The following is a 19,247-nucleotide window of genomic DNA, read 5'->3' as shown; positions in this document are numbered from 1 at the left end:
AAATAAAAGAGAGAAAGCCAGCCCACCACCACCACCAGCCAATCCCTCAACCCTTTCTCACCAACTCACTTCTAGAAGCAATTACCTTCACTACTCTCTCTCTCTTTTTCCATTAGTCAACAGCTTATATAACTACTTCCTTGAGACCTCTTAAGGGCCGGCCTTAATGCTTCAGCAACATAGAAAACAAGAAGAAGAAGCTCTAGCCCTCTTCATTATTTTCTGATTCTGCTTCTAAAATTAAAAATTTATATTTCTGCTACTGTTACTAGTTGCTGTTATTACTACTACTTGTGTTGGTTGTTTTTATTATTGGTGTCAATGGGAAGGTCTCCTTGCTGTGAAAAGGCTCACACAAACAAAGGTGCATGGACCAAGGAAGAAGATGATCGCCTTATTGCTTATATTAGAGCTCATGGTGAAGGCTGCTGGCGCTCACTTCCTAAAGCTGCTGGCCTTCTTCGATGTGGGAAAAGTTGCAGACTTCGTTGGATCAACTACTTGAGGCCTGACCTTAAACGTGGGAATTTTACTGAAGAAGAAGATGAACTTATTATTAAACTCCATAGCCTTCTTGGTAACAAGTAAGCTCCTTTCTTTCTTTCTTTTTAATTAACATATATACCATTACAAACAAACGGTCAGAAGATTGTTCAGATTTGATGGGTTATCTTCTTGTTTTCTTGCAGATGGTCTCTTATAGCTGGGAGATTACCAGGAAGAACAGATAATGAGATAAAAAACTACTGGAATACACATATAAGGAGGAAGCTTTTGAACAGGGGAATTGATCCTGCAACTCACCGGCCACTCAATGAACCACCTCAAGATGTCACAACAACAGCAACAGCAACAACAATATCTTTCTCTGCACCCAAAGAAGAGATTATTATTAACAGCAATAGTGCTAAAGAGAAAAAAAATTCCAGTGGGGGATTTGTTTGCAAAGAGGAGAGTAAACATCATCATCAGGTTCAAGAAAGGTGTCCAGACTTGAATCTTGAGCTGAGAATCAGCCCTCCATCATCACAACAAAACCAAACTGAGCCATTGACAAATGGAGTGAGAAGTAGCAGTCTTTGTTTCACTTGCAGTTCTGGGTTAAAAAATAGTAAAGATTGCAGCTGCATGACTAGTGTTGGAATTGGAATTGGAAGCAGCAGCACCAGCAACACATGCTATGATTTCTTAGGACTGAAAGGTGGAGTTTTGGATTACAGAAGCTTGGAGATGAAATAAACAACTACACAATTGAGTTTGAAATTGAATCATGTAGCTGATGTGATGATGATGATCACCAGAATGGAGAGAACTGAATATGAGATTAATATGAATTAGTTTCAAATCTCTCCACTTTTTCTCTTTTCCTTTCTTTTGATTTCTCTCTAATTTGTATGTTTATTATTAATCAGTGATTAGTGGTATAGTGCTAGTACAGATGATCAATCTTATTGGTGAACATTTTGCATTGGTTGGAGTATATTTAGTATATATAAACTGTTTCTTTTTTTCTCTTTTATCTCCATATAGCAAAAGTCCTCTTCTTTCTCAGTACTTCCCACTCTTTTCCAAGATAAAACTGATACAAATTATGGTTTGTCAGATTCCCACCCACCAGAACTTCAAAAGGATATGATTGTTTTTTGCTACTACAACTTCATAAATATAAAACTTAATCATGCATACTAAACTTCTCAGTTAGTCATCAGTTTGATCTCTTTTTTGTTTTCAAAATATTTTCCAATGTTTTGTTGTTTATTATATCAGATTGTTTGAAGGGTTTGTCCATTACAGAAAAAGTTGGATTTTCACAGACAATAGAAGGATAAGCAGTGAGAGGAGGAGAAACGACGAAGAAGATGGAGTGGTCGGTAACCCATCTCTTCCAGTTCCACCAGATGGATTAATTAGAAAAATAAAAGGACCAAAACTGGCCTAGCCTGGCCATAGTACCGTCCTTGTACCAACCAAACATAAATTATGAACCAACCCCACGACACAACCAAATTTATTATCACTATCACTACCTCCTTCTTGTTGTTGGATTAGGTTTATGTCATGTTTATATTTTTGTTTTTGGTAACAACAATCTGTGGCCCCCCTTCTTCTGATTACTCATAAATCTAGTACTGATTTTCATTGATGTGCAGGGATGATCCTTTATTTCTTCTCTCTTCTTCGATAACTATTTCATAGGGTTGCCTGCAAACCAATGAACCCAAACACCCTAATCATTAAATAAGATAAGTTAAAATTTTAATCTTAAAATATCAAAAATTTAAACAATTATTTTCAGACTTAAAACTCTACTCTTTTACCATTAAAGTAACTTTCTAAGATAGAGTTAAGACGTTTTAAAATATAATATTTCCATATGAATGCCGATTTAGGTACATCCTCTTATTGTAGTGATTATCAAGAAAGAAGAAACAGGTACCATTTCAGCTCTATCAGGAAACAGAAAGAAGGATATACCCTCTAACAATAACAAAGGTTGTGTAGAATTTAGGGTTTTGAGATTAGAATATTATCAAAACGAGAAATATTTCCCTAATTAACAAACCTGTAATTGATAAAGTCATTCTCTTAATATTATTTACATATTCCACATGCGCTAAGGAGGCGTTGCTGACTCAATGTTATAAGAAATTGATTAATTAGTATAAATCAGTAATTAATTACTAAACTAATGGATCAAGAAAGCATCCACCATATAATATTATAGTTGTCACTATCTGACGATATACGATACTTATTTTACAATACAATATAATATATATAAAAAATAATATATATTATGAAATATATTAAATTAATACGATATAATGAATGCATTTCATAATATGATAAATATCTTATATAAGATATATCTTATTAATACAAATCGATATATTTTTTTAAAGAAAATGATGATATAGTATGAATGTATATGAGAAATCTTAAATTTTTAAGAGTATTAGCGATATATTTTTTAAAAAAAATTATATGTCAATTAAAAGTTTTTATTATTTTATTTTTTAAAAATCGAATCTAATATAATATAATACTTAATATATAATTTAAAAAAAATAAAATTTTAATATATAATATGACACCTAATTTCATTGCTATGTATATTATCATAAATATAATTGAAAGTAAATAGAAATCAAAAGAGGTCATTTATATTATAAATAAAATATTATTAATTGTGGTAGCTGAATTTATTAAGTGGAAATTGACCCCAAAATTAAATGCAAAAAATAGCAGGTGCATTAACTCAGGGGTGGGTCCAATGAATTTGATCTCACTCACCTCACCTCACTAAATTTTTTAATAAGTAAAAATAAAAAAAAAATATTTTATATATATAATTTTTTATATAAATAATAATATATTATTATATAATTAAACATTATCTTATCATTATTTTTTAATTATTTAATTATATGATAATATGTTATTATTTATATATAAAAATTATGTATATAATATTACTTAAAATAAAAAAATGGGTGTTATGTTAAATTATACCAACCTTATATTAAAATAAAATATAATGATGAATGTATAAATAATATATATATATTTTAGAGTATAATCACCGGAAGAAGAAAGGCGATTGAGTTAGTAAGTAATAATAATATTTTATGTAGTTTGATAGGAAGATCCAAAATAGTAAAAGCTACTCACTTTTCAACCGGTCACCCTTTTATTATTATTATTTTTTTTTCTTTTTCAAAGGCGTTAGGTGGAGACATTAGAAGCTTCCATAAGATATTTATGCAATTTCCTCCTCCTCTCTCTTGTCCATAATTGTAGTTTAATTAACTTATATCTTAATTAATTATGTTTATTTCACCTCAATCCTTCTCCTCCCAACCTTCTTCAAGTGGGTCCTTATTTTACCTAATATCACCCAATAATGTATTATAAAAGTTTGTTTATGACCGAAGAATCTCATATCTTTCAGTATTTTTTTCTTTTTACAATTAAATTATATATATAATTTATATAATTTAAATACATATATATATAATATTATCATGTAATTAAATATTATTTTATTTTTAATTTAAAATTATCTAATTATATAATAATATATTACTTATGTATTTAAAAGATAATTGACACTTATGCTCTAAAACGATGGTACCATTTTCACCTTCCTTTCTATCTTACTATCGAAAGCAAATTTGAATTACAAATAAACCCTTAGCCCTTTTTTTTTTTTTGGAAGAGTGAAGGTAGAAATAGTGTTTTTAAAACCAAATCGAATTGATTAGTTTGATCGGTTAAACTATAAACCAATCTACAATAGAGTTTGGTTTATAGATAAATATTTACTTGTTTAAAATTCAGTTAAACTTGGTAACTCGTTGAATTAGAAAAACTATATAAAACTAACAAAACCGGATTTATATAATATTGCACAATTTTTGTCTTATTAAAACTTAAAAGAGTTACAATTTGTAGGATCTTAATTGAATTAATGATAAAATTTGTAATTAGTTTTTTTAATAAAACTATATATACCTATTCTTGATACATAAATGTGTACACACTTATATGTGTCATCACTTGATTACATAATTTTGAATTAATAAAAAAAAAACCTAATCGTTTGATGATGTTTATAAGATGTACATAATCATATGCCTAAGATGAGTATACATGATATTGTTGTTTTTCTTTATCTATACGATGAAGTATTAATTGTTCAATTAATATATTTAAAATTATGTTTAAAAAATATGATAAATATTTAATATTATTAAAAAATATATAATAATTTTAATAATATATTGAACTGATTGATTGTTTACTTAAACTATCCAACTGGGAATAAGTAAGATAACTGGGCAGAGGTGTAATTAATGTAGGAAAGAAAGGGCAAAAAAGAATTAAAGGTTGTAAACTTGTGCATCCCATCCCAAGCCCAATGTCCACTCTTTTTGGGTGGTAGTTGGAAGCCATCCGACGTAGGGTTCATGTGCGCGGTTGCGGCGGTGGGTCCATGGGCGGTCGCTCTCCTACTTTCATTCCTGAATTAGAGAAAACTATTGGGCCCCCACCACCTTATTATAATTGATTTCAGATCCAACTTCTTTTTTGTTTTCACTTCTATAATCGGGGTACCATAATTAATTATTACAATTTTTTAAATAATATTTTTTTATTTTAATAATTTTGTTGAATTTAAAAAATATTAATAAAAAATACTTTTAAACAATTTTATATATAAATAACACTATGTTATTATGTGATTGAGTATTATTTTAAAATTATGTATATAATATATTATTATTTTTAAATTTTAACTATCAAATTATATGATATCTTTCGTTATTTGTATATAAAATTATATATATAATAATATTTTATAAAATATATATTAAATATTATTTTATTTTTAATTTAAAATTATTTAATTATATAATAATATATTATTTATATAATTAATTATATATTAAAATATATATGTATATATGTATATATAATTTTATGATTAAAAAATAATGATGTATTAATTGTTGCCTAATCAACTCTTGAATTATAAGGTTAAAAAAATAATAGAAGCCCATCACATCACATGGCTAATGTAGAGAAAGTCAAGCACGTGCCTATTCACATCATTTAAAAAATATTATTCCTAAAGTAAAAACTATTGGATGATGTAATCTAATATAAATAAATAATAATATATAATATATTTAATTAATATGATATAATAAATATATTATATGATTTGATATATTTTATTAGTATGAATTAATATATCTTTTTAAAAAATTAATATAATAGTTCATATATAAAAATTTTAAAATATTTATGATATTTTAAAAAAATGATAATATGTTTATCGTAATTTTTTTTATTATTTTATTTTTTAAAAATATATTAGTAATATGATATAATATATAATATATTATATAAAAAATTAAGTTTTTAATATATAATATACTATATGATTTGACAATCATGGTAAAAGTTTGAATTAGGATAAAATTTTTGATTCCTTTGCTAAGAAAATACGTGTAAGCGTATAAAATACGCAAAATAATACATTTAGGAAGATATTAATCTATGTAATTATTAGTTTAAAAAAAAAGCGGAAAAAGGGGTGCGCATGTCACACAGCAGTGCAAGATAGCAAAATCTAGGAGGTGGAAAAGTGAAGATATAGTTTGGATAGAAAGAAGAATGCGTGTGGCTGAGACAGAGGCATGGGTTAGGTGGTGGCCGATGGATCCCGATTTCTAGCTTCATCATTCAAATGTCACATTCACTATATATATATATATATATATTATAAAGAAAAAAATTTTAATTTAATTTAATTAAATTAAACTTCATTAATAACAAAGAAATTAATGAGCAAGTCTTTAATTCAGAATTTCTAATACAAGTTAAAATGCATAAATATTATTATATGAAAAAAATTAAATTAAATTAAATTAAATGTTGTGTATTTACACAATTTAAGGGCACCCAATGATATCCAATTAGGTATGTATGAGATTTCATTTTGATGAAAGATGGCTCCACATGCTGTCAATGATGATGACACACCCATATATTTATTCCAGCTCTTGCTTTTGCATGCTCTTTTCCATCTATCTGTTTTATCAACTCTTCAATTATTGAGTGAGACATTTTTTTCTCATAAGAAAATTATCATTTTTTTTATAATCTTCCCAGAGATGATCCTCATTAGACGAAAATGGCCATAAACATCCCAAAATTGGTGCGAGAAAAAGATGATAAAAAAACTTATCATTAAATAAAATGAAACTGGTTATCTAAAAAAGAGAAAAAATTTTAAAAGAGAAAATATAACTTTTAAAACATTAGATAGAGAAAAAATTGTTAATTTTTTAATTAAAAAGAGAAAAAAATGTGATAAAATTTTGATTTTTTATTAAATAACGTTTTTATTCTTTACACTAATGATAAAATTTAATAAAAATTAGATGATAAATAAGTATTTGAGTTTTCAAAATTTAACGAGCAAAAATTTGGGTATTCACTCAACCTTAGTGGGAATAAGTCTTTTGGCCAAATAACTATGGCTTGAAAATCCAAGCCATTACATTCAACATCCTTAACTAAATTAGTTTATAATTTAAGTATTTCCCTTTTATATAAATAACATTTAATATCTTAAAAGTAAATTATGCAAATTTTTTGAAAAACGAACAAGACATCTAATATTATAATTGTCTAAAGTTTATAAAAAATATTATAGGGTCATGAATCTAGACAAATAATATCTATTTGACTGAACTTTTGAAAAATAATTTCTCGATGGAAAGATTAGAAAATCTAACGTTGGGAAATTCAAAGTAGTGCATAGTGTTGTAGCATTACATCAAAGTTTGCCCACTTGGTCCATTTGCATGGACATTTTCCACATCTTCCAATAGGTCAAAAATAGAAAATACATGTAAAAGAAAATCCCTTTTGAAAGAAAATCTATGACAAGCCATGATGAATCACAAGACTGACTAATTGTAACTCAAAGTCACTTTACAATGACAAAAGTTTTGTGGACCTTTTCAATTATAAATCAGCACAGCAAATTGCCCTACCTATCCTTGATATTTAAGTTTAATTGGCTTGAAAAGGTTTGAGCTTGTAATTTGATCCAAATCCCAATTGGTTCATGTTTTGAATGATAGATTAGTTAGTGCTAATCAATTAATTTCACATTTCACATGCATGGTTTAGAGAATGTTGTCTTCTCATCACCATCATCACCATCATCATCATCACAAATTTGATTGATTATTTCTCCATCACGCAACACATGGGGGCATTACAATTTCCAAGTTCCAATCAATTATTTCCACAGTATCAAGATGGTGTTTTGGTCATTATGCAGCAGTCAGTGCTTCAATTTTCTGAGAGTTGTTGAGGGATCAATGTTCGATACCATCAATTTCTCACAAAGTTTTACTTTTACTGACAGCTGAATTCTCCATTCTTTTCTTTCAACTTTCAAACACCCTTTATAATAATACATTTACATTGAAATTTTTCATGCCATCTCATAATTTTGAATCATAATGCTTCTATGTATTTCATATTTAGAGCATTTGGGATTTTGGATCTTTGCCTTTTCCAGAAGGGTATTTACCTAACGTGCTAGGAACACCAATATTTCTCACTTTATTGTATCTTTTTTTTTGTTTTTATACATCCTCAAGACTAAAATCCTTTCTCTTAAATTGTTAACAAAGGACCCATGTTTTTTTTTGTTTTTAATCTTTCAGAATTGACAAAGTTTCTTCCCTTGTACTGAAGGCCCTTTGAGACTCCTTAAATTCAATAAAAATGTCAAATTTCTACTTTATATTCTCGATCATGCAAGTTCCTTACCAATAATTGATGCGATTCAGAGAAAAAATTGTGAAGCATTCATCCATGTGTGTGTGTTTTTTTTTTTTTATCAGGTATGAAGTGACAAAAAGGACAAGTTGCCTACTTTTCTTAATTTGGGTAACACAGAAGTACTGTCAGCAAATCATAAAGAGCCCACTTGCAAAAACTAACAACCCACTTGCAAAAACTAACAAGCAACTTTCTTGCAAGTGGCAAATTTAACCCTGTTCAACATCCATCCTAATGGCCATCCAAATCATATTGGCACATCAAGATGAGAAAATAGTATATTTTTTTCATTCAATAAAGCGAGGTTGCTCTAGGAGGGGCCTTTTTTGCAGCCTCGTCTGCTGCTTTTTCTGCTTCAATCTCAGAGACAATGGCATCAATTTCCGCTTCTTCGAGCTGCCGCAGGCCATGCTCTTTCATCATCACGGCTTTGTTCTTACCCCCAGTCTCAACAACCTAAAGAGTATATAAGCAACACAAAGTGTTAAGTTAATGCAGCTGAAAAATGAGCCTGCGATAATCCGGCATGACACAAAATGATTCACCATGAGAACTTAGACTAAATAGCCAGGAGACATGCTAAATGCAAGACAGCTCCAAAATCCTTAATAGTGCAAATTTATGCCCTATTATATAGATAAACAGAAGAATGAAATTTGCTTAGCAGAAACCATTATATACAAATATACAATTATCCCAACTTCCCAAGTTAAAAGCATGTCATAATTCTTCAAATACTTGGTCATCAGATTTGCACCAAAGTGAAACTTACCTAGCAATAATCCTTATCATAGGAAATGCAATTAGTTAACTGTTACATATTGTCAAAAGTGAATCAATCAAACTACTTTGAAGTATGAGGCAAGGTACATGTAGGTTTTGCGTACACTACTTGAAAAGAATCTCAAATCTAATAATTTTGAATACCCCAGAAAAAAGAATCTCACATCTAAGTACTGAAAGCAAAGACATTAATGAAGATGGTTGCATAAGAAAATAGAAGTCAAAGATGAGATATAAAAGTAGGACCATGTAAATGTAGGTTTTAACAACCCGATTTTATAAAGCCCTATATATACTGACTGAAAATTCAAACAATAATGAAGAATAGTAGCATACTAAAATTAAGAAGCTGAGGATAAGACACAAAATTAAGGCCAGGTAAATATAGGTTTGAAAACTTCTTCTTGACAAGAATATTGTATATACAAACTAAATATCTAGACATTAATAAAGAAAAGTTTCACACTAAAATTATGAAAAGTCAAAGACGAGATACAAGTATACCTAGATGACTAATTTTTCATTTAATTTTTTCGGCTTTTGACATGTATCTCTTGAAAGATTTGCAGTTTTCATAGAAGCCTCATGTTATTACTTATTATTAACATTGTGTTTCCCTGATTATTTTTGAGGAATTTTTTGTTATTATCAGTATCAATGAGTTTTTAATAATTGCAAGCCTCTCAGGGTCCTTAAAGATAAACTTGTTCGTTATATAAGTCTGGATTTGTAACTTACTTCCAGCAGAGCACGAATTGCTAACTTCACAGTTTTCTTGCCCAGAAGTTTCCCTATAATTTTTCTCAAGAAACTCTCACAGTGAATTTGAATTCCTACCAGTTGCGTTGGCTTTCCATGCAGAAAATGTTCCTGAAGGATCAGCCTGATAAAGAGATGGATTTACAGAGTATGGGTCCTTAAAGAGATGGAATATTTAAGAACGGTAAAGTTACAATTTCAAATAACATAACCAGTTGACAACACTTAAAAAACTTATAATAAACTCAGAGCAAACACTAATTTCACTAAAAAACCGAGGAAATCATTTTATGTATATAAAATACCAGGAGTCTTGCAGCTTAGCGGTGGATTTCTTCTCGAAATATCGGTGCCACGTACTCCAATGGCGGCGTTTCCTTCGGACGGCTTCTAGAGCGTATTCCACCAGGAAGAAGTGCCCGTCCGGAGAAAACACCGTGATTGCGCGATTGTATCGAGCCATTTCTGTTTCCCTTGTTTCATGTGTCTTTCGTTTGAGTTTGGGTTAGCTTGCGCTCTGGTTTTTGAACAGTGAACAAAATGAACTTCTCGGGACAAGACAACATGAAACAAAACGACGCAGTTTCATCTGTAACTGAACGACGTCGTTTAATGGAATTAGAATTAACTATTAATCATGTCCACGTGGAACGGACTATGGATGATTTGTGTTGTACTCCTTTATGAGTTCTCCGGGTCAGCTGCTTCGTCCTCCGTCCACCGTCCAATAAATCTGACTGCCAAACTGCCTCTTTTTATTTTATTTTATTTTTATATCCAAATGTTTTCAAAATTATTCTATAGATCCGAGTTTGAAATCGGAATGATTTGAACTTTATAATAGTTTTTTTTTTTGAGTAAATTATATTTTCACACCTAATGTTAGACGTTCGAACTTCTTTTCATTATCGATAATATAAATAACATTTTTCAACTAAAGTTAAACTCTGTCATTAAAAAAAAAACCTTTATAAAATGAAATTACTATTTTATTTATATTATATTGTTTTTAAAATTATCATATGACTTTAAATTTAAAATTTAATTTTTTAAATATATAAATTATATACAAAATTATTTATTTTTATTTCCTTTTACTAATAATAATGATAATAATTATACTAGTAGTAATGAGTGAACTTTCTATTTTTATGAATGAATATAAAAATGATTTTTTGATAGTTTGCGATGATATGATACATGTGATATCATGTGAGCCTATTGTGAAAGAGTTTAAATCTTGTATGATAAGGAAATTTGAAATGTCGGATTTGTATTTATTACATTATTTTCTTGGTCGTTAAGGTAAAACGAGCTAAAAATAAAATTTTTATCTCATAAAGAAAATATGCAACAGAACTTTTGAAAAGATTTAATATAATGAAGTACAAAATGGTAGCTACACCCATAAATAAATAAGAATGAAAAGTTGAATGTTGATGATAGTACTTAAACAACTAGTGTAAATTACTTTAGAAGACTTATTGATGGTTTAAATTATTTATGCCTTACAAGGCCATACAATACTCTTCTTGTTGGGTAGTGCCTAGAATTAAGCACAATCCAATCAAATACCATCTTAGGATTGGCAAGAGAATATTGAGATATGCTGCAGACACAGTTGAGGCTGGAATTTGGCATTTATCAGATTTCAGATAAACTAGTTTTACTGATAATGATTGGACATATTTTAATGATTTTCAACCTTGGTTTTGGAGCAATTTCTTGGAGTTCAAAGAAACAAGAAATTGTAACATTATCAATTCAGATTTAGTAATATTTTAATTTATAAGATGAAGATGTTAATCAAATTATCACCTATATTATTTGTTATATAATCATTAATAATATAAAATAATAATTTTTTAATTCTTAAGATGATTGTAGTAATCAGATTATCACATATATTATCTGTCACATAATTATTAGTAATATAAAATTATTATAATATTTTATTATTAAAAAACTAAATAAGATAATATAAGTAATAAAAACTAGATTATTAAGATAATTTTCTTATATCACAAACCAAACTGCTGCGAAAAGGTCAAAAAGGAAAAACCTTTCTTAATGAATACTAGCAGAAATCTTAAACCATTCTTGCTGTCATAAACAATGGTAAACAAAGGGTAGCCCCTATTACTTCTGTTGTTTTTCTTTCAATTCGGCATATTTTGATTTTGCGGCAGCTTTTGCAAGGGTTGTGGGTTTGAATGCGCTTGCGGGATTGAGTGCCTTTCTTACCTTGAAAACAGCCCAAGCAGCGCCAATTACATGTCCTGCTGCATCTAGCCCTTCATTGGTTGCCTTTGCCGCTTCCTCCCCATACCTGAAATGAGAAACAATATGATCAAACTTGCCCATGAAAAATAGCTTACATGAAAAATTATGAAAACTAGACCCAGAAAATATATTTGTTCAAATATTTGGCATCCCAATCTACATCACTCTCTGCTTTGACATTATAGGATATGAAATTGGCTTCCTCTTTGAGGCTAAGCATAAACACGAGGATTAAATTAGAAAACTGTATTCAAGGTCAGGTCTGGACAGATTCCTTCAAGTGAAAAAACCATCTTAACAGAAACTTCATCTCAAAGCAACAGAACCAGTAATAAGGCAGAACATGACACCACAAACTTCAAGAGTTCAATGCCTCCTTCCAATAATGATTGATTATTCAAACAAGCTCCTAGTGATAGTAGCAACAATCAAAGTGGTGATGATGTAATGAAGCATCAATTAAATAACTAGATGGAGATTTGAGATATACCTCTCTGAAACAAGCCCAGTTGTCACAACTGATGTAGTCAACATGACATTTTTTCCGGCAAGTTCAACTGCATCACAGACCTTATCTGCATATGCACACATAACGAACAATTACATGAGCATCAGGTACAAAGCATGATAAATGTTACATCTACACAATCTTGAGAGGAGCTGTGGAAACAATAAACTATCTCCCTACAAGCTGGACTGGTTGTGAACAGTTATTTCTGCTACTTTACAGGCCATTTTTTAGCATTATGTAACTTGTAGCCCCAACCTCACCGTTCATATTTCTAGCCTTAAATTTGAACATTACGCAACACTTATAGCACATTCAACCTTTAGAGCTACTGTTTACACTGGGTAATAATAAGACAACACCAGAAGAAGCATGGACAATTATGGTTTCTAAACTGCTAAACAATGAGAAGATTCAATTTATAACAATCTGCTAAAGAAGGTACATGTAAAGAGGTCTTCACTCAAAAAGTGAAAAATATGTTAGTCATCTAACTACCAATTAGTCATGGCTTACTGGTTGGCACCTAACACAACGATAACAAGTACAACACAAAATATTCCATGCGTCCAATTTAATTGGGTCAAAGAACAGCATAACAAGTTAATTTACTCTTCTGTGTATGCTCTTTTTGTATCTAGAACCTATCTTTAAAATATATTGACAACAGAACCTCTGGTAAGATATACTGTAAACATTTTACTAATAATTCAGATCACAAAATGGCACACAATGACCACAATAGAACTTTAATTAATGGATATAGAAGGACCATATACTTAAAAACAAAGGATATGCATGCCAAGGCACATACAAAAACATTGAGTTCGAGAAGAACAACTCACTAAATCCGTCCAAGGTAGCAAGGACAAGTTCTCCTGGCAGAAGGCTAAAAAATTTCTTGCCGACTTTAGAGTTCACAATTGAACTTGTGAAGAATCCGGACACTTTGACAACCCCAGAAAGAATTCCATTGGTCACTTTCTCCGACATCTTTGTCAACTGCTTAACCCTGCGTAGGTCCAGAACAGAGATTAGGGGCTAAAATCCCCAGTATTCTACATTCCACTAATAGACCCACTAGAACAGCTATCAAGCAACAGGCAGACAGAAAAATTGGCACCAACAAATGGGAAAAATTCCTTTCAAGGGAACTCAAAATTTTAACAAATGAATAAAAAAATAAACTAAGAAACTATTCAAAGACAAGGCTGAAGAAAACAGAACCATCAAGCATGATCTAAACAAAATAAATAAATAAATAAACCTTTTAATCCTGTTGATTGTGGCAGGACTGATCTCAGATTTTGAAACCGGTCCCATCCTTTTCCTCAAAAACTCATTCCCCCAATTCAACCTATCCACAGTCAAATCGCCACACCACAAAATACCCTTAATCAAATGCCCGGAGCCTGCCGCAATCATCCTCGCAAAAGTCCCACTATAGTCCTCAACATTCGGAGCCAAAGTAGTCCAATAAGCTGCCGAGTTTTTCTCCATATACTCCTTATTATTTTCTGAATTCAACTCCTCTGGTGACATCTCCCTTGCCACCACCTCCCAACTCTCCATGTTCCTCACTTTCTGAACCGAAAAACAACTGTAAGTCTCTAAAACTCGATCCAACTCTTTCAATAAGTGAGCTTGCCCTTTGGTGGCAATCGTTAACCCGTAATTCAACAACTCATAATTGTCTTGATCGGGTACACGAAGAGTGAAGAAATAGTGAGACTCATCAAGCTTCACTGCAGGCTCATCTTTTGCCAAAGGCCATTGAATTTCATCCCCTATACGTGCAAAAACAGCCAAAACATTATCACCTTGCGAAAGACTGACTATGCTGAGTTCACCAGAAGCCAGTTCAACACTCTGCTCTCTTTCAATAAGATGAACTATGGCCCCAGGTATATTGACAAGAAGATTCTCAGACGGTTGAACGTTTGTAGTTTGCGAAACGGCGTCGTTCTCTGGGAAGAGCTTCTCCGCTACGTCTGTCATGTCAACTGATGGGTACAAAGAAGATGAAGCAGGAGTTGCGATAGAGGCAGAAGCAGAAGCAGCTTCCGGGTTTGAAAGAATCACTTCTGGGTAGAGAGAATTTGAAGTAGAATTTGGAGAAGACATATCAATCTGACGATTTTGTTATTTTTCTTTTCTAAGAAGACAATTTAGAATAAAAGCACAAAGGGATAAATAAGGTGGTAGCTATCTTTGCTTGAAGGAAATGGAGGATGAAAACCGTGTCGGTGTCGTTGAAGAGAAGCGTTATTTATTGAATTTCGTGTAGAAATAACGATTTATTATATAATTAAATAATTAAAAATAAAATAATTACGTGACAGGAGAAGAAGTTGCCGCGTAACACTTGGTGGTTTTCCATCTTAATTTCTGAGAAAAGCAAACCTGAATTTCTAACTAGAAATTTAATTCTATTCTAAACTTAGCATAAAAGAAATCTACTTTTTCTTTTGAATTTACTTTTTTTCCAAATACGCATATTCCCATCGTGTATTTGACCAAACCCTCTAGTTCCAAGGACTTCTCCAATGCCCCTATGCATTATAAACTTGTCAAATTCACCATCGCTCTATCACATCCATCATCCGCTATCAACATCTCATACACTCTCTAAGACGTTAGCTTCTATGTTTAAAAGCGTAATTAGATTTTGTAATTCATTTTAATTTTACAATTCTAATGTTTCTTGCATCAATCGATATAACTCTAAAATCATAGCATTTTTCATGCTTTTAGAAGAAAACACGAAATTTAAAGTTCAACAAAGATACTTTAAGTAGATTCCATCCAATACTCTTCATCAGGATTGGACATGTGATGACTTAACACTCCAATGGCTTGGGCAATATTTAGTTGCATGCAAACTATAGACAAACGTTAAGACTCTCGACAACACTAGCATATGGAACGTGCATTATTTCTTCAATTTCTTATTTAGATTTAGTTTACACATAAGATCTTTCTTTTCTTTGAAAATTATTAGATATATGTCCACCCATATTGAATCGATCTGATCCGATTTACTTAATTGTCAAAGAGTAATGGGTATGATAACAATTAGATTCTTATTTAAATATTCAAACTGTGTCTTCAAAAAAAATAATGTGTTTTATTGTTTATGGAGAAGATTTTGCTCTTCTTCTCTCATAACCATACACATAAAACCAAATGTATAATAGTTTCTCTTTTTCAAAGATTATAGTACTTGGATAAATGAAATAGTAAAAATGACTTACGTCAATATCTCATACCGTATTCAGATGGTTTCATCATAAATGCAACGTTAAATACACTATACTTAATATTTATAGGATATACGTAATTCGATTTGGCATGTTAAATGTTTCCTTCACAAATAAACCTCATACGTTGACTCATGTAAATTTCTTCCTCCAAGTCAACATGCAAGAAAGCTGTCTTTACAAGCCTTGTTTGCTTTGGTGGAAAAATGGCGTGCACGCAGGGGTGGACTTGGAAAAATTGGGGAAAAAAAAAATGGAAATTTCTCAAATAGGCCGAACCTCAATTTTTTTAAATTGCTGTTTAGTCCAAGTATTTCCCAAATTCCCCCAAAATCTTTACTCCATGTAATACTTCACTTTTCCCTTCCAAATTTATACTGTTGCATCTTGAAAGTGGACATTATGTTAAATTGAAAAACTTTACCTATACCATTATAAATTGTTTTTATTTTTGAATAATTAATATTCAAATATTTAAATTTTCAAATTTAACATTTTAACTTTTTTTTTCTTAAATCAGTAAATAAAGAAAGAATGAGAAAGAACACATTAGCTCTCAAAGAAAGAAAGAAGGAAGAAGTCACAACTCAAGTGGCTTGCCTTTCAAAGTTTGAGTACATGGGCATTTATACACCGAGATAGATCATTCCAGACTCAAATTGATATGAATTCTTGAGCGTTTGGCTTTTCTAAAATTCCAGAAAACGTAAATACATCGCATATTAAGAGGAAGTAAGTATCAAAAGGCACACTTTTGGCAATTTTCAGGTAAACTGAACAGTGTATAATAAAAAGGCAGTAACTTTCTACAGAAAACTCCAATCAGTAAAAAGTTTGGACCACTAGAAACTAGACAGGCAGGGCTTTGATTTGATATATAAAAGCCTACATTGGATAACTTTAAGCCCTTCAAATGGAATTGTGTGCATACATCTACAATTATTGCCAACTTAAAGGCAAAAGCCCAACCATTAAAGAAAGATAAAAACCAGAGAAATGAATCCGAATAAAATCTTTAAACCACTCTTGCTATCAGACAAAGGCACATAAAGGGCAACCCAATATAGAAATATATCAGCTGCTATTACTCTTGTTGTTTTGCCTTCAATTCTACATAATTTGCTTTTCCAGTAGCTTTTGCAATGATTGTGGGTTTTAACATGGTCATCGGATCGACTGCCTTTTTTATCTTGAAAATAGTCCAAGCAGAGCCAATTACATCTCCTGCAGCATGTAGCCCTTCACTGGTTGCCTTTGCTGCTTCCTCTCCATACCTATAATCAGAAACAATATGATCAAACTAGGTTCACAGAAATATTTGTTCAAAATTTGGCATCAAAAACTACATCCTAGCTTGTTTACACATTGTAAGATTAGAGATGTACTTCTCTGAAACAAGTCCAGTTGTTACTTCTGATGTAGTCGACATAACATTCTTTCCAGCAACTTCAACTGCATTAATGACCTTGTCTGCACAAGCAAAAATGATTGAACAACAACATCAGCAGCAACTACAAAGCATAATTAATCTTAAAGGTCACACAATGGCATCATATACAAGCCAAGGCATAATGAAAAAATTTGAGTTTGAAAATAACTCACCGAATCCGTCCAAAGTAGCGAGGACAAATTCTCCAGGCAGAAGGCTAAAGAATTTCTTTCCAACTTTAGAGTTGACAATTGAATTCGTCATGAATCCGGTCACTTTGACGACCCCAGAAAGAATTCTAGTGGTGGCCTTCTTGGACATTTTTGTTATCTTCTTAACCCTGCATAGGTACATAACTAACACTAGAAGCCAAAGACTGTATTCTACATTGCACTGACACACAAATTGGTACCAGCAAATTGGAATCGAATGAAACAAAAGTAACATCAAGCAGGATGTTAAAAATATATAAGCCAAACCTTTTAATCCTCTTGATAGTAGAAGGGCTAATCTCAGATTTTGAACCTGGTTTCATCCTCTTCCTCAAGAACTCATTTCCCCAATTCAACCTATCCACTGTCAAATCGCCACACCACATAATGCCCTTAATCAACTTCCCTGATCCTGCTGCAATCATCCTTGCAAAAGTCCCACTATAGTCCTCAACATTCGGAGCCAAAGTAGTCCAATAAGCTGCCGAGTTTTTCTCCATATACTCCTTATTATCTTCTGACTTCAACTCCTCTGGTGACATCTCACTTGCCACCACCTCCCAGCTCTCCATATCCCTAACTTTCTCAACCGAAAAACAACTGTAAGTTTCTAAAACACTATCCAATTCTTTCAACAAATCACCTTGTCCTTTGGTGGCAATTGTTAAACCATAATTCAACAACTCATAATGGTCTTGATCAGGTACACGAAGAGTGAAGAAATAGTGAGACTCGTCAAGCTTCACTGCAGGCTCATGTTTTGCTAAAGGCCAATGAATTTCATCCCCTATACGTGCAAAAACAGCCAAAACATTATCACCTTGTGAAAGACTCACAATGCTGAGCTCACCGGAAGCCAGTTCAACGCTGTGCTCTCTTTCAATAAGATGAACTATGGCACCTGGTATCCTGACAAGAAGATTCTCAGAAGGTGGAATGTTTATTGTTTGTGAACAGGCGTCGTCCTCCGGGATGTGCTTCTCCGCTACATGTGCCATGTCAATTGAAGGGTACAAAGAAAATGAAGAAGTAGATACAAAAACAGCTTCTAAGTTTGATAGAATTACTCGTGGTTAAAGATAATTTGAGGGAGCTTTTGAAGACGACATATTTATAAATCAAAATGAAGATTTGTTATTAGTTTCTAGCAAGACAATGAAGAACAGAAATCCAGAGGGTAGTTTTCTTGTTATTTAACTTGAGGGAAGTAAAAGCGGGGGATCAAGTTTAACAGCCCAGCGATTGGTTGTTTTGAAGAACTGTTGTCAGTCTTTGGTTGAACCGAGATTGTATTTTCTGTGAAGCGTAAGAGTTAACAAATTTCCAAACCAAATAACAAAAATCTTTTGGAGAGAATTTTATAATAGAGCAAAATTTAACTGTTCATTAACGATACTTGAATTTTTGTTATTAAATTAAGGCCAAATGAATATTTCCCACCAAGGTTTGATTGAAGCACAACTTTTCATCTTAAAATTATTAAAAATTTAACTATTTATCTATCCATTAAATTTTATTATTATTGTAAATGATAAAATTATTATTTAATAAAATTATTTTTAAAAATTATAAATTCATCACACCACCCAAAGGTTACAGATAAACAATTCTCCCCCTCCCCCCCCCCCTCCACACCTTCC

At 31.3% G+C, this 19,247-nt stretch overlaps 3 protein-coding genes and 1 pseudogene across 3 annotated transcripts; 1 reads left to right on the top strand and 3 right to left on the bottom strand.

Moving 5' to 3' along the window:
* The first annotated feature begins 37 nt into the window (after positions 1 to 37).
* Positions 38 to 1,519, top strand: LOC123213000 (myb-related protein 308). The gene is made up of 2 exons (XM_044632301.1): positions 38 to 584; positions 690 to 1,519. Exons 1-2 carry the CDS (start codon positions 322 to 324, stop codon positions 1,237 to 1,239), a joined length of 813 nt encoding a protein of 270 aa, XP_044488236.1. The 5' UTR covers positions 38 to 321; the 3' UTR covers positions 1,240 to 1,519.
* A 6,924-nt stretch (positions 1,520 to 8,443) lies between these two features.
* LOC123213372 (proteasome subunit alpha type-7-like) lies at positions 8,444 to 10,519 on the bottom strand. Its single transcript, XM_044632799.1, has 3 exons — positions 10,221 to 10,519; positions 9,895 to 10,039; positions 8,444 to 8,829 (listed from the first exon to the last, which is right to left on the bottom strand). The coding sequence occupies exons 1-3, from the start codon at positions 10,376 to 10,378 to the stop codon at positions 8,665 to 8,667; spliced, it is 468 nt and encodes a 155-aa protein (XP_044488734.1). The 5' UTR covers positions 10,379 to 10,519; the 3' UTR covers positions 8,444 to 8,664.
* Positions 10,520 to 11,896: 1,377 nt separating this feature from the next.
* LOC123214694 (protein EARLY-RESPONSIVE TO DEHYDRATION 7, chloroplastic-like) lies at positions 11,897 to 14,958 on the bottom strand. Its single transcript, XM_044634634.1, has 4 exons — positions 13,974 to 14,958; positions 13,552 to 13,718; positions 12,689 to 12,773; positions 11,897 to 12,244 (listed from the first exon to the last, which is right to left on the bottom strand). The coding sequence occupies exons 1-4, from the start codon at positions 14,828 to 14,830 to the stop codon at positions 12,055 to 12,057; spliced, it is 1,299 nt and encodes a 432-aa protein (XP_044490569.1). The 5' UTR covers positions 14,831 to 14,958; the 3' UTR covers positions 11,897 to 12,054.
* Positions 14,959 to 16,971: 2,013 nt separating this feature from the next.
* On the bottom strand, positions 16,972 to 18,716 carry LOC123212712 (annotated as a pseudogene).
* Between the last annotated feature and the right edge of the window lie 531 nt (positions 18,717 to 19,247).

Source organism: Mangifera indica, chromosome 4 (assembly GCF_011075055.1).
Source record: "Mangifera indica cultivar Alphonso chromosome 4, CATAS_Mindica_2.1, whole genome shotgun sequence".
Taxonomy (NCBI): Eukaryota; Viridiplantae; Streptophyta; class Magnoliopsida; order Sapindales; family Anacardiaceae; genus Mangifera; species Mangifera indica.
The sequence above is the reverse complement of the archived record's forward strand: the minus strand, read 5'-3'. Positions and strand labels throughout refer to the sequence as shown.

Coding starts and splice junctions, on each gene's coding strand:
- LOC123214694 (XM_044634634.1), bottom strand. CDS start 14,830: ATGTCTTCTCCAAATTCTACTTCAAATTCTCTCTACCCAGAAGTGATT. Junction 13,719..13,973: donor ACAATCAACAGGATTAAAAG/GTTTATTTATTT, acceptor GGACCTACGCAG/GGTTAAGCAGTTGACAAAGA. Junction 12,774..13,551: donor TGCTACCTTGGACGGATTTA/GTGAGTTGTTCT, acceptor GTGCATATGCAG/ATAAGGTCTGTGATGCAGTT.
- LOC123213000 (XM_044632301.1), top strand. CDS start 322: ATGGGAAGGTCTCCTTGCTGTGAAAAGGCTCACACAAACAAAGGTGCA. Junction 585..689: donor CATAGCCTTCTTGGTAACAA/GTAAGCTCCTTT, acceptor GTTTTCTTGCAG/ATGGTCTCTTATAGCTGGGA.
- LOC123213372 (XM_044632799.1), bottom strand. CDS start 10,378: ATGGCTCGATACAATCGCGCAATCACGGTGTTTTCTCCGGACGGGCAC. Junction 10,040..10,220: donor GCTAAGCTGCAAGACTCCTG/GTATTTTATATA, acceptor TCTCTTTATCAG/GCTGATCCTTCAGGAACATT. Junction 8,830..9,894: donor CAATTCGTGCTCTGCTGGAA/GTAAGTTACAAA, acceptor TATACTCTTTAG/GTTGTTGAGACTGGGGGTAA.